Raw genomic sequence first — 14,484 nt, 5'->3', positions numbered from 1 at the left:
TTTCTTTTACATGTCCTTTTGTATGTATTGTATGTATTCTTATTTATTCTATTGCAACTCTTATTGTTTGATGAGTTTGTTTAACATTCTGTATAGGAAGCACCTGGTTTTATCTACATATTATTGCCGGTAGTCTTCATCCTCTCCATGTTCCCACAGGTTGGTGGTTTGTCAGCACCGCAGAGGAGCAGGGTTGGGTCCCTGCCACCTATCTCAACTCCCACAGTGGCACACGGGATGACTCGGAGCTCGGCGCCTCTAAAGCTGGAGAAGGTAAGTCCCTGTGACCACCAGCCCCACCCACACTCTCAAACACAACCGCACACAGAAACACAAGCAAACAAACTGTGAAATGTCCACACACAGACGCCACCTTTGCCCTCAATCCTTTCGTATGGAGCAAACTCAACCCCCCCTTGCTCCACTGCGGCCGGCCTACGCTAACGTCTGACGCCAGGCCGGCGTGAACACCTCTCTCTCTGTCTGCCTGCCATCATAAGCATGGCCAAACAGAGTGGAGATTCAGGGCTGGTCAAACAGCAAGGGGGACTGACCAGACCACAGCCAGAGTGATGAGCTGTACAGTAATGCACTGTGCTGTACAGATCCAGAGCAATATGAAGTGAAATGACCTCCGTGGAGTGAGCTCATGAAAGAGACGTGTGTTCCCATCGGCATTAAGGAATAAACCACGAGAATGATTAAGTAGTTGTGCTCTTTATATTATAGTTAGCGTTAACGATTTATGTTGTATATTTTGCTTTTCAGCGTTAATTGTGGAAATATTTCAGTTCTACGGTTTCTGCAGGTTCAACAAGTTCAACTTGAGACTTTTTATGACCTTTTAACAGCATTATTATTTCAATTTATTTTCTATTTCACTTCTGGAGTCGCAGAAGCTGACATTGTTAGTGGAGAGTGGGTCACGCCGGAGCCGGACCTTTGTGATGCTTCAAATTTGTTCTCAAGTCAGATCTCATTGCACTTTAATTTACCCAAGTTAGAACTTCTCTATAAGATGAAAGTAATGTTAAGAAAAGGAGAGGCGACACCAGGTTAGTCCAAGCACCACATTGCAACACATTAGCTGGGTGTTACAGTGGTTGTTGGTTCCAGGTTGGTTTTGCAAATTCAATGCAGCGAATGTTTACCAAAAGAACCTTTAAGGTAACCTCAACGTCATTTAATCATAATTTCTCATCCTAAAATACAGATTGTTGGATTATGTACGAACCTGCAGAAACCCTGAGAACAGCAGACTGCAGTGTAAACGTTTTGTTAACTTACTGGAGTCAGACACGGATCCAAAACCCTGATAAGAAACACACCCATGTAGAGTTTGCTTTGCCAGATTAAAATGCCGACATGTGAAGCTGAAATCTGCGTCCAAATCTCACAATCACCTCGACAGCGCTGTCAGACATCGTTATCAAACCATTACAGAGCAACTCAAGCCGTCTGATTCCGTAATATCGCTGTAGAAAGCATTTTAATCTGAGGGCAATAAAGCTCAATTAGTGTCAGATCCTCGATTCTGACGGGTGAAGCAGCCACTGCATCTACGCTCTTTATTTATATGCAGCATTTTGCTAGAGAAAATCCAACAAAACTGGAGGCCCGGGAATAATTAAGTTGTGTATCACACTTCCAAACAAACATCAAGATTTTCCGGCACCCGGGCCAAAACATCTTTTAGCTGCACAATTGCTGTGCGCTATAACAATGGGAACATGGATCCCCTCGGTGTTGTATGTGTTCTCTGGAGGGAGAGAGACCAAACTGTTTTTTTGCATATGTGCAGTGTGTTAAAATTACTTCTGCTCCAAGTTTGGATCAACAGAATACACGTTTAACAAAACATTTCAATGGGTACCCACGAACACAAATAGGAACACATATCTATAGTAAATGCAAACGTCTGCACCCAGCACTCCTCTCTGCTCAGTCAGAGGTAGCTGCAGTTTGCTGCCAGGGGGTTTTCGGAGGACAATCTGTCAGTGTAATTAGTGTTTATGTGACTGGCCGGTCATGGGAATGGCATGGATCTCGTAAAAGATCTCTTTGTCAGTCCTGTGGTCTTCTGCAGCCTACGCCACCGCATTGTCACAGAAACAAAGAGAGTTGCTGAATAACTAGAGTCGAAATTCATGTTAGTTTTCTTTCACAACACCAAAAAACGAGATTCGGGTGAAAGCTCAGATGGCTTCAGATGTGACTGTGTTAGGAAACAGATCCTTAATATCCCTTATGTGTCTTAATATGTGAGCAGCCACATGCAGAGCTTCTCAAGGTGCACGAGTCCAACCAACCAGCAGCACCTCAGCTGCTCTATTAATTGGCTGGCATTCCTGCAGCAATGTGTGTCCCAGATGCTCTAACACGACAGGATGAGAAAACCACGCTAACAGCATCCTAATTACAAGCCACAGAGAAGATGTCTTGGTTTAACACTTCCTCTGTAACAACCCCTCCCCATCCATTCATCCATGCACTCTAACCGTCCACCATGTTTTGCTTTGTGGTCTTGTTTTTCATGTCTCTCCATGTAGCTAATAATGGTCAGTGCCCATGTCATTTGTGTGCTGTGTGTTTTTTGTGTAACATTTGTGCTCGCTGCTCACGTCTCCCCCCCGTGTTTGTTTGTTTGTGTGTCTGTCGGTGTCTGGTCGCCATGTGTGTGTGTGTCTGTCAGTTACTAAGCGACATAAGGCTCATCTGAAGAGGCTGGACCGGAGATGGACGCTGGGGGGTGTCATCAGCAGGCAGCAGAGCCGAGGTGAACTGAGACAGACGCTGCATCTGCACCTCCCTCCCTCCCTCTTCCCCCTCTTTGTCATCGCTCCCCTCGTCCCGCACCACGTGCACATAGTTGCTCAGCCTTGCGTCCCGTGTTGTCTTCCATTAAATGCATTCATCATGAGCCACAACCTTCCACCACTAACCCGCTGATGTTAATATGAAATGAGCTTGGAAAGCAAAGGTGAAATCAACTTTATATGCAACAATCATCGATGCTTAACTCAAATTATCCCACAGAATAACAGAATAAGTGTTTTCATTATAATTAATCACCGTGTGCCAAAACCAATCTTCTCAGGAATATACAACCCGCTCATCTGAAAGTAGTTGCGTAATAGCCTGTGGAATGCCTTATGCTGCATTTCAGAGCCATGCTTTACTTTTTTATGAGCAAGTGAAGTGTGTATTTACTTTGCTAATGAGTGTATGCTTTAACAAAGTGTGGCAAAGACACACATTTGTCCTGCTGTCGTGTAGATCACAAACATTACCGAGATAAACAAAGAGTGGTATTAATCACGCAGTAAGCGAGAGAATCACGTTCTCTATCACAGACCTGCACATGTTCTTCCCACTAAGGCCAATGTTATTTTCACTGGAGATGCATTTGGACGGCTGACAGAGGAGTGAGGATAGGCTATTGAGTTCAGCCCAAACTTTGCGCTTGGCAGTGGATGCTGCTCTCTGGAGTGGAGCGGGAGTTGTTTCCACCCCAGGACTGAAATTCTGCTTTGCGTTTAAAAAAAAAAAAAAAAAAAAAAGAAGAGAGAGAGAGTTTTGCTGACTCCACAGAAATCATTTATAACACCGATGCAGGCGATGCATGTTGTGGTTAACATGACATCTGATTCAGAGTTTCCCTTTTGTCGCACCGCTGGATGTTGTCTGAAGGCGGTCGGTGAGAGGAAAACATTCGACCAGCCTCGACACAAAGAGGCCGGAAGAAGCGGGCAGAAGGAAAATAAAGAGCACAGAAATATTATTTCTACCCGTGAAACCTACTCTAGTTCCTGAAAGTAAAGTGAATCACTACCCCACACCCATTCAGCTCCCGCACAAGCTTGGAAGTGGGTGGAGAAAAGGAAAATGTGTCACCAGAATGTTGATTCCGGTGCGGCAGCTCAGAGGGCAGCGCACAGTGCAGCGCCTTTTCATGTTTGTCCTTCTACGTCCTCGACTTTTTGAACACTCCTCTTTTACTTGTGCCGTCTGTGTTTAGACAGGAATTGCCATAATGACAGGAAATGGGGTCTTTGCTCAGCCTCTTGGCCTCATGGGATTGAATAAATCAGCATGGAGCCTCTGCTCTCCATTATGTGCTGAGTTAGCTGCTGGCTGTCACAAGGCCAAGGACGTTTTTAGGACACTTGCTCGCACCGTGTGCTGGAGTTCGCCTCGGTGAAGAGCCTTTTGTGAATACAAGTAATTCAATGATGACAGAGTGTTTGATATAATGGCACTAATCAGTAGTGCATCGAAGAGATGTGCTAAATGTAACGCTTTTTCAGACCATAAAGAATGAAATTAAAGAAACGTGTCAAGTGCGAGAGAAATGAAGGCAGAAATCATTCCCAGAATTAGTAGCCGAGAAGAGAATGTCCCTCGAAACATGACATTATCTTTCTAACTACAGGCAGAGACACAGCAGAGAATACTGAATTCTGAAGTTAGATTTTAGTTTCACAATTTGAGTTATTACAAACTCTGCATGCTGCCAAAACATGTCTTAAAAAAACTCAGATGTAGTATGTAATATTTGAAAGTATTTGAGGCCTAAAATTAAGTTCAAATTATTTTTTAAGACCATACAGAAAACCTGAAGAAAGGTGAGCAATGCAAACCAGGACGAGCAGAGCTGATTATAAACATGACGTTTGAGTGATGACGGATTAGACTGTGGTGAACCTGGTTCGTTATATTCTGACTAATAAACACGTGAGACATTTGCAAATGACACTGATGAGTGACGACCCGAGGCGTCATGTGTGTTCCCAAAGTTCACTCCCCTCACGCTCCCTCTCTAGGCTCATGTTGCTCACTCTGCTCCATCCAGGTTCTCAACCTAACTCTGAGCGTTTCTCCTCCTTTTTGGCCTTTTAAGCTCAACCCAAAATAAAATGCACATAGATATTGCAAGCTGCTGGCTGCAGTTCATGTTTATTTTGGTACAAGAACATGTGCAAACTGATGTGCTTGCAGGATTTGTGGAGTTGTCTACCAGAACTCCACTTGTTCAGTGTATTTACTCAGTCATCAGTTTTATGCTCCTCCCCGACTGTCAAAAACAAAAAGAAGTTGATGGAAACTCTCTTTGTTTGGTATGTCCAGACTTCTGCTTCCTCTGAAGATGGTCCCAACCTGTAAAGAATAACATTGTGTCTGTCAAAGCAACACTCACATGCCAAATTAGAGCAGTATTGTTTTTTTTTTACTTGTTCCTCTTGGTTGTTGTGGCCACAAAATAGATCCTGTTTTCATTGTTAGCGTTGGGGGACAAAATCCACAGTCCATGTTTCATTCTTCAGTTTAAAAGAGTATGAGGCAGACGAGTCAAGTGGGTGTCTCCCAAACTTAGTCTCTCTCCCTCTCTCTTTCTCTCCCTCTCTCCCTCCCTCCCACTCCCTCTCTCCCTCTCCCGGTCCAAATTTCCTCTTTGTGTTTCCACAGACTGTTTCCTGAGCTGTGGTGGAGGGAATTTCATACTAAAAATACTATAATGTTAGAAGACGCCCGTTTGATTTGTTCAGCTCGCATCACTGAAACTTTGTACAAGCTTCAGCTGAAAATTGAAATATATTTTTGCTTAGAAGTTGGACATGGGGAATTAGTTTTGTCCTCCAGTGCTTAAGGAGGGGATCTCTTTGTGGCCAGTACAGACAGGACACATGTGGTCATGCGAGTATTATTTTAAGAAAGAAAGAAATGGGAACCTATCCTGTGTGCAGAGTGTAGGGTAATTCTTCCTACCTTATTAATAGCACACAAGTCTCAAACTACCCATGACAATGATGCTAAAATAACAAGTGATTATATTATTGCTAAAAAGATTCACCCTGGACAGATCACCACCGATGCGACAGTGCTAACCACTGCATCACTGTGCCAAAATGCGTACTGGTAAGATGGCCAAATATTTAGTTTCTAAATAACTGTTATTATTTGCTGCGTTAATACGTTCTCTCAGTTTCACAAAATAAAATTACAGACAAATCTCCCGAGCCAAAGAGCAGTTTAACACGCTGAGCACATCCACTCACACATCTGGCAGCCGAGCGAACTGCCAGACAGCAGAACAGTTCCAGTTTGTATTAGAGAAAAGATACACCTCTGCTCTGTTAACCTTTATCTCTCTTTACTGCAGTGAGGTCATATAAACATAGCAAAGATTTATAGAATATACATTTCCTTCTCCTTTTCTTTTTCCTTCCAGTGATTGTCTTGTTTGAAGAGACTTTACAGCCTTCATGTTCTAAGATGTGTTGTCATTCTCTGCTCTGGCTTTGGCAGAAGAGAAGTATTTAACAGTGCAGCCCTATTCCAGCGAAGGCAAGGATGAAATCGCTTTTGAGAAAGGAGTGATTGTGGAGGTGATTCAGAAAAACCTGGAGGGCTGGTGGTTTATCAGGTAAGACTCCGATCACTTTGCTTCAGATAAGGTTTTCTTACTCATTTCATTACAGAAACTGTAATTTTGATCAGTATTTTTGTTGATCTTCCTTCTCAGATACCAGGACAAAGAGGGCTGGGCTCCGGCTTCTTACCTTAAGAAGGCGAAGGATGACTTCTCTCCCCGCAAGAAGACCGTCACAGGCCCCGTGGAGATAATTGGAAACATCATGGAGATCAGTAACCTGCTTAACAAGAAACCCTCCGGAGACAAGGACGCGCAGACTGAAGGTGTCCCAGAGAGCCCCCAGGTGGCCAGGAAGGAGATCAGCTTGCCAATGCCCTGCGCCGACTCCAGCCCAGTTAGTTCCCCACAGGAAGGAACGAGTAAAGCAGAGCCTGCTTCACCTGCGATAGCTCGCATCGCCCCTCAGAGGGTGGAAATTGGTCAGTTGTGTCACCTTCAATATTTCAGTTTCTGTCATAACTTTGTCAATCTGTAACTGTACATCTCAAATCAAATTTTTAAATCTCATTCCTCAACTGACGAAATGAGATCACCTAATAAATGTCTATTCTTATTCCTTTCTGTGTTTGGTTCACAGGTTCCCCAGTTCTCCGGCAAAAACCTCCTCCTCGAAGAGATGCAACCCTGGTGAGAGAGTTTGATATTGTTTCATTTATTACATGGGCCAAGGAGGCCAAAAACTACTCAACTGATTTCCATGGTATTTGTTGTGGAGGAGTGGTGTATGACCCAATGATTAACCCATAAATGTTGGTGGTCAGGGTCAGATTCAGGGTTTTTATCTTAACTTTCTTAACATTTTTGTTGATGTCTCAGAGAATAATTCATGGATCTTGATGACAAATATTTGGACGACATCCAAAAAAATGATTATCCATAATTTTGTGAATTTAAATGTTGGGCCTTGGTGGTTTTATTCTCTAACCCTTCTTGGTGCCATTCTAGTATAATTATGAATTTCGTTATATTTGGAAGTGAGCAGTAATTTATAGGAATTTAAATTAGTAGAGATTGAGCAACTCAAAACTAACAACTAACTATTTAACAGTAACTCTAACTTTGTCCTTTTCATTTCATCCCAGGGATTCCAGTTGCCCTCCCCACCAGAGCCTCCTACAGTTGAAGCAGAGTATTACACCATTGCAGATTTTCAGTCCTGCATATCTGATGGCATCACTTTCAACGGAGGACAGAAAGCAGATGTAAGCGCTCGTCTATTAATGTAAACTTAAGTAAAAAGATAATCTTAAACTGAGGTGCCAGCCATACATCTGTTCCTGCAACAATGTAGTATTCATCAAAGCTGAGTAGCAACTCTGCCTTCATCAAGATAAAATCTTAAACATCCTTACAATGTTTGAAAACCTCTTTATAATAAGACTGAACTCCTTCTTGAACTTGCATTTTAGGTCATTGAGAAGAACTCTGGTGGCTGGTGGTATGTCCAGATAGGAGAGAAGGAGGGCTGGGCTCCCTGCTCCTACATTGATAAACGCAAGAAGCCCAATCTGAATCGCAGAACGAGCACTCTGTGCCGCCCTAAGGTTCCGCCCCCAGCCCCGCCTGTCAAGAAACAAGACTCAGCAGAGACCGCACCTCCCAGCAGCCCCGGGTCCGAAGCCCCAGAGTCGCCCTCGTCTCCTGGGAGGCCCGTGTATGAAGAGCCAGAGTATGATGTCCCCGCCATCGGTGATCTGGACCTGGAGTCTGAGTTTGAGTTTTTGAGAGGAGGGGGTTCCTTGGTGGACGCAAAGAATGAAGACACTTCCTCTGAGAAGGGATCCCATCTCTCCTCCAAGCCCTCTCCTGCCTCGTCGCTGCACAGCGCCTCCTTCAGGATGGGGGAGTCATTTGAAGACGGCCACGAGGCAGAGGCAGACGGAGAGGAGGAGTGCATCTACGAGAACGAAGGCTTCCGACCTTTCAGAGAAACCCCGGAGCGCCAGTGCAGCAAAGACTCAAATTCCTCCAAGACAAGTGTCCTTTCAGAAACTGGCAAGATGGCAAACCCGACTTCAGGTGGATGGAGACGTGCAGGGAACAGGCTCAAGATCGACTTGAATGGGAGTCCATTTTCGACCAAGGCTGAGGAGGCACCCAGTCCAAAATCTGCCTCCACTGAGTCCACCCCAGATCTGTCCAGACCTAAGAAAGACCCAGAGGACAGCAAGCCATCCTCTCCCACCAAGTTCTCCACCAAACTGAAGCCAGTGGTGAGGCCGAAACCACAACTAGCCAAGGCCTCCAGTGCTGAAAAGATGGACATCAGCACCTTGAGAAGACAGCTGCGGCCAACAGGGCAGCTGAAGAACGGCACCAAAACTAAAGGGGAGGACTCTGAGACGGCTTCGGTCATCTCCTCTGAGGACTCCTTCTCTTCTCAGAGCACATCCGATCTCTCCTCCATCTACTCTAAAGGCAGCCGCGGGGACTCTGACCTGGAAGGCTGCAGCCTGTACCGCACCACAGACCCCTACGAGAAGGTCCAGGAGACTGAGGTCAGTTTCCCCGCTGGAGTCGAGGTGGAAGTGGTGGAGAAGCAGGAGAGTGGCTGGTGGTATATCCGCTGGGGAGATGCAGAGGGCTGGGCTCCAACTTACTTCCTGGAGCCCGTCAGACAACAAGATGACACTGTGGGGTCTGAATCTGATGGCACCCCGACTAAACCTGGAAGCCTCAGCAAGTCCAACAGCCTGGAGAAGAATGAACAGAGGGTGCAGGCGTTGAACAACATCAACCAAAACCTGAAGAAGGTCACCCCTCCCATCCCCTCCAAGCCGCCGGGGGGCCTCTCCAAACCCACCGGCCTGTTTGGTTCGCGTAAGCAGAACAACACCAAACAGCAGCAGGTTGTCCGACCTCAGTCTGTCTTCATATCAGCCCCGATCAGGGATGGACCCAGCCCTTCTGGCTCCCTCAGGAGAAACGAGTCCCTCAACTCCACGGACCACCCTCGTGCCAGCCCCACGGTGCGACGCAACGCCTCCTTCGGGACTGTCCCACGCAGCCTGGGATCAAACAACATAGCATTACCCATCAGGAACAGATCTGCTACCGGTAGCTCCGAATCCATCGGCCTTAGCGCTCCGAAGAATCCCCTCCCTGTATCCACGGTGAGGCCCAAGCCCCACATCATCCACAATAACCTCAGAGAGGTGTATGTCTCCATAGCAGATTACCATGGCGACGAGGAGACCATGGGTTTTCCCGAGGGGACGAGTCTGGAGGTCCTGGATAGGAACCCCAATGGATGGTGGTACTGCAAGATTCTGGACAAGAGCCAACCAAGAAAAGGATGGGTTCCCTCAAATTACCTCGAGAAAAAGCGCTAGCGCTCATTGCGGAGCTGGCTGAACTCTTAACATTCGTGTAAAGACTACTCAGAGAGATGCATTTATTTTGTGAAAAGGGCGTTAAGTAAGGATGGAGATCTTACCCGGTACTTTTGCCAAAATGAGCAGCCAGATCAAATTGTGACTTAAAATGAGTCAACGTGAGACAGATGCCTGAGACGTTGCATCAGCAGCAGTATAATGGGACTGGGCGACACAGACGAAGACAACAACAGCAAACAGAAGAGATTGACTAAGTGCTATTCTTCAGCAGTTTAACTTTAACTTGAAATAAGATGCCATTTTGTGTCCACTCCTTGAAGCTCTTTCTTTGTAAGTTTATAATGTATTTTTTAAAAACTTTTTAAGCATTTAAAGCTTATTGCATGTTTGAAATAATTCATTATACTGACGATGCCTTGAGCTGTTTTTCTCCTCCTTCCTTTACAGAAAATCTCAGTTGTTGCCAAAGCTGCTTAGTCTCATTTTGGTGCTGTCTGTTTGCATGTTTTTTTATATCGCTTTTTACTGTATGTCACCTTTATGTGAAACATTTTATCCATTTAATTGTGTAATATTGTCCAAATGAAACATTTCGTGAGCATCTCAGATTTTCACAGCCTTTTTCTTAAATTGGAAAAAAAATCCTCGAATCTCCCTCGAAACTTCATATCCTTAAAATGCCTTTTTTATACACATTTTTTTCCAAAATTGAACTTTCCCCTCACATCCTTGAAAATCATATTTATTCATACCTAAATATTGTATTGTTACTTATTCTATTTTATTGTATACTGATTTAAAAAAATCACAACAGTTTAAACATTTCTCAGAACTGCTCTATTAATCCGAAATAACATTTTGAATTTCTGCTGGGCAGTAAATTTGACATAACTCTGGCGGTGCTCACTTTTGTTTTATGTTAACTGTGTGACCAGTGATAACTGAAGTGCCAAAAGAAAGAATTTAATAAATGCACTTTTGAACAATTATAAGTTATTTCTTCTTTAAAATGTCTTTCCTGTGATGACTGTTTACCCACATTATATGTATTTATTCTATGTTTTCAATCTAAATGACATTATCTATGGTGTTGGTTGAAAAATGTATTACACATTCACTCAGTTGAATTTCCAAATTCACACATTTAAATAAGTGAATGCCATTTATTTACATGCTCACAAAAGGTCATTATGGAATTATTGTTAAATATTATTTCACATTATCTTTTCCCTTTATACAAGTTCAACTCTACATACTGCTGCGCCTGCTACTTTTAACAATCCACAACAATTTCTATTATATTCAATTTTAAACACACAGCTGTGCATCTACATTACAACTGGAGTGTAAGAGCAGCTGGATGCTGTTATTTAAATAAATTAGATTACACTTGGTTCCATGACATCCCTTTTATATCTTAATTTTTTTATTTCTTTAGTTTAGTTAGTGGTGCAAGTGAAATCTGGCAGCTTCTGCTTCAGGTGAACCTGAACATTTGACTTTGGTTTCAATGGTTTTTAGGCTGCGGCTGCTGAGCTGCTTCATTTAGCATCAAGTGGCAAAGCAAAACTTTGAGTTACCAGCGTGGAGTTGTAATATAATATTGTCACCATCCGCTTTAGCCAGAAAAACACCAAGTCAAAACACTGAGGCAGTTTCCCTCTGTCAGACTGAAGATGGATAATATATTGGATTTGGTGCAGGAAATATAATACGATTTTCAGCCAATGTTAATTTAATCTAAAATGCTGTTTATGACTGAAATAAGTCCGTCTCACTGCCTGATGTGTTTCCTCAGGATCTCCACACTCATACAATACTCGCTGGTTTGAAACTAAGCTTGGGTTCCTGTAGCTCATCCAGCTGGTTTGGCTGCTGACTGGGTGTGATTGTGTCTTCACTTGCTCGCCTGTTGTTCCTAAATGTAGAGTAAGCTGTGTTTTTGTCATGTTTATTTGAGCTTGCAGTTGATAAATCATAGATGTTAGAAAGAAGAAAAAAGAGAGGCAAGGAGTGCAGGTGAGATAACAACACTTAAGAGTCTTAGAAGTCTAGATATTTAGGTTTTTGTATCAAAAGTCAAAAAATGCAGTGTTAATTATCGACCTTAGAAATTTTAGTATTTCAAATTTGCAATTGGGATCTAATATTTTCACAAGTTTGAATGTTTTATGTACATTGTTTAAAGATATTATACTATAGTATAGGACATTATAGTACATTATAGCATAGTATATTATATTATAGTCTAGTACAGTATAGTACAGTGAAATATGGATGTGGTTTTGTTTGGTTTTTCTGTCGTGTGAGGTGTTGTTGCAGCTCTCGGCCACTGGAGGGCAGCAGCATTAAGCACCTCAATGCAGATGGCTGCCTTCACCTCTGTCTTCATCAACACTGCAATTAAATAGTTTGGACATGAAGTCGCTCAATTAACATCTTAGAACAAAAGTTGCCCCTCTTATCATAAGTCTCAGCTCAGTCTTTCCCTCGACTCTGAGGAAGAAAGATTTGACTTCACACTGAACAACAAGAGCTTAAAGCCTTAACAACAACAGAAGGAAGGAATCCCATCACAGACAGTCTGATGTCTGGTTAGGATTCAGAATCGATAGCCTCATGCTTTTGTGGAATACAAATTTGATGCGTTGATAGATGATGCGTGTGTTTGACCGAACGGCCGTCGAGAGGAGATGCCACAGCGCGGCTCCCACAAAGTCTGTCGAGCCTTGGAGGCCCTGGGAAGAGGCCGGGAGCCAGGTTCACTGAGAGGTCTGAGTGGAAAGTCTGCGCGTACACAGACACCAGCGAGACGTTCTGGATTCATGTCACTTTCACCGACCCTGGACGTGTGTTTCTCCAACACCTCTGAGAACACTTGGCCACGAACGGCATCCACCGCTGTCTGTTTCATGTCCGGACGTCACGGGCTGTATTCGTGCCGATTGGAGAGCAGCATAAAACAGAGCTGCATTAGAGCCAGGCCCGCGGGGTAGTAAATAACAGATGATGTTCACTCTGGCCAGGTCTACATACCACTACTGTAAACAGTTTCTCTCTGAGTTATAGCTGTTTACTAAAAGCCCTTGCCTTTGTTATTCATATAGTATATGGCAGGATGTTAGTCAAGTATACTACGGAGAAGAGTGATGGTGTTCGGTTCTAAAGCACGAGAGAGATGACTGCCTCTTTCTTTTTTAACTGGTGTCCAATTTGAATTGTCTTGCATAAGAGGTTTATCCATCATCTGGGTTTTGAATGATGTACGTTTTGGGACTTAATGCTCGGTGGCTAAGGGGGTAAAGCGGGTCGTCCAATAACCAGAGGGTCCGTGGTTCAATCCTTGTCTCCCTTATTCCGCATGCTGAAGTATCTTTGGGCTATATGAGCCCAATTTTCCCCCGACGGCTGTGCTGGCTGTGTATGATTGATATGTGATAGAGAAAGTGCTGCATATAGATGTATGTGTGTGTGAATGGATGAGTGGCACAAAACTGTACAGTGAAGCACTTCGAGAGGTCATCAGGACCAGAAAAGCTCCATAAAGATACAGACCATTTACCCTCTCATGTGCAGGATTGACTCCAGAGTCCATAATAAAGATTGTAGCTACGATATGGAAATGGTCAGTCTTCATTTCTGATTGCAATCCGAGTCAAATGCTAGAGCGAACAGGAGATAGGTATCTGAAGTGTGAATTTCTTTTTTTCATGAGAAATAATAACAGTCTCAAAGCCAGGGAATCCGACTTAAACTTTATTAACCAAACTGAACATAATTAATACATTCAAAAACAACTTTAAGAATGTTTTGTCAACATAGTATAGAAGTCCCATGTCCAGGTATTCAAAAGTACCGAGCTGATTCTCTTGGCCAAAGTGCACAATGCCCACAACCACTCACGTTCTGCTTGGGTTCTGTTTAGATTGTAAATAATTGGTCACATTTGAAACAAGAATTATGACCATAGGGTAACGAGTCACGCTTCTTTACCACAACACAGAGTCAAGATAGAAAGTTAATATGCTCAAGATGGACCATCTGATAGAAATGTCAATTTAAAACAGTTCATTCCTTCCTAATGTTCCATATTTTAGCGAATTGTATTCATTCAAATGTTTCATTCACTTTGGGAAATGAACTCTCTCTCTGGCAGAGTTAGATTAGAGGATTAATACCACTCTTGTGTTCTATCTGCTAAGTGGCTCTAACTAGCGGGTGGTTAGCTCAGCGTAGCATTCACACAGGAAACACATTGCAGTAGCTCATTCGTTTTTAACCTTCACTGTAGTTCACATCAGTAGAAGTTGGAGGTTCTTGTAGGTGGGTTATGTTATGTTGGAAATTAATTCAGGTCGTTAACTCCTCAGTGTTGCTAGATGTACGATAATAATCTTATTTAAACCATAATTTTGCCCTCTGTGCGATCAATAATACACGATGTGCAATAATTTGATCATTTTGTGAAACTTAGTATTATCAGTGGTAATCTGGATTGAAAAATATGGATCACATCTGTGTTTGTGCATCTTTTCTCATATGACGTCTTCTCAGCCAATCATGCTTGTGATGACGAACCCAAATACATCAGAACTTTCATTAACGTGTGTTTATCTACTGTCTCAGGTCAAAATGGCTGCTGTGAAAAAGGGTCTGAGGTTTGGGCCAAAGCTTGTGAGCATGAAACTAACAAATCCTCACCTTTAACCTGATTAG

At 43.3% G+C, this 14,484-nt stretch overlaps 1 protein-coding gene across 1 annotated transcript in view; it reads left to right on the top strand.

Moving 5' to 3' along the window:
- The window catches only part of LOC133020611 (SH3 and PX domain-containing protein 2A-like), a 50,748-nt gene extending 39,994 nt beyond the window's left edge, over positions 1 to 10,754 (top strand). Inside the window, exons 8-14 of the mRNA XM_061087236.1 lie at positions 160 to 273; positions 2,693 to 2,776; positions 6,307 to 6,424; positions 6,524 to 6,852; positions 7,011 to 7,060; positions 7,516 to 7,635; positions 7,843 to 10,754. Of these exons, the coding sequence (XP_060943219.1) occupies positions 160 to 273; positions 2,693 to 2,776; positions 6,307 to 6,424; positions 6,524 to 6,852; positions 7,011 to 7,060; positions 7,516 to 7,635; positions 7,843 to 9,765 (2,738 nt within the window). The 3' untranslated portion in view covers positions 9,766 to 10,754. The remainder of the gene's footprint in view (positions 1 to 159; positions 274 to 2,692; positions 2,777 to 6,306; positions 6,425 to 6,523; positions 6,853 to 7,010; positions 7,061 to 7,515; positions 7,636 to 7,842) is intronic.
- Positions 10,755 to 14,484: the final 3,730 nt, after the last annotated feature.

Source organism: Limanda limanda, chromosome 15 (assembly GCF_963576545.1).
Source record: "Limanda limanda chromosome 15, fLimLim1.1, whole genome shotgun sequence".
Taxonomy (NCBI): Eukaryota; Metazoa; Chordata; class Actinopteri; order Pleuronectiformes; family Pleuronectidae; genus Limanda; species Limanda limanda.
The sequence above is the reverse complement of the archived record's forward strand: the minus strand, read 5'-3'. Positions and strand labels throughout refer to the sequence as shown.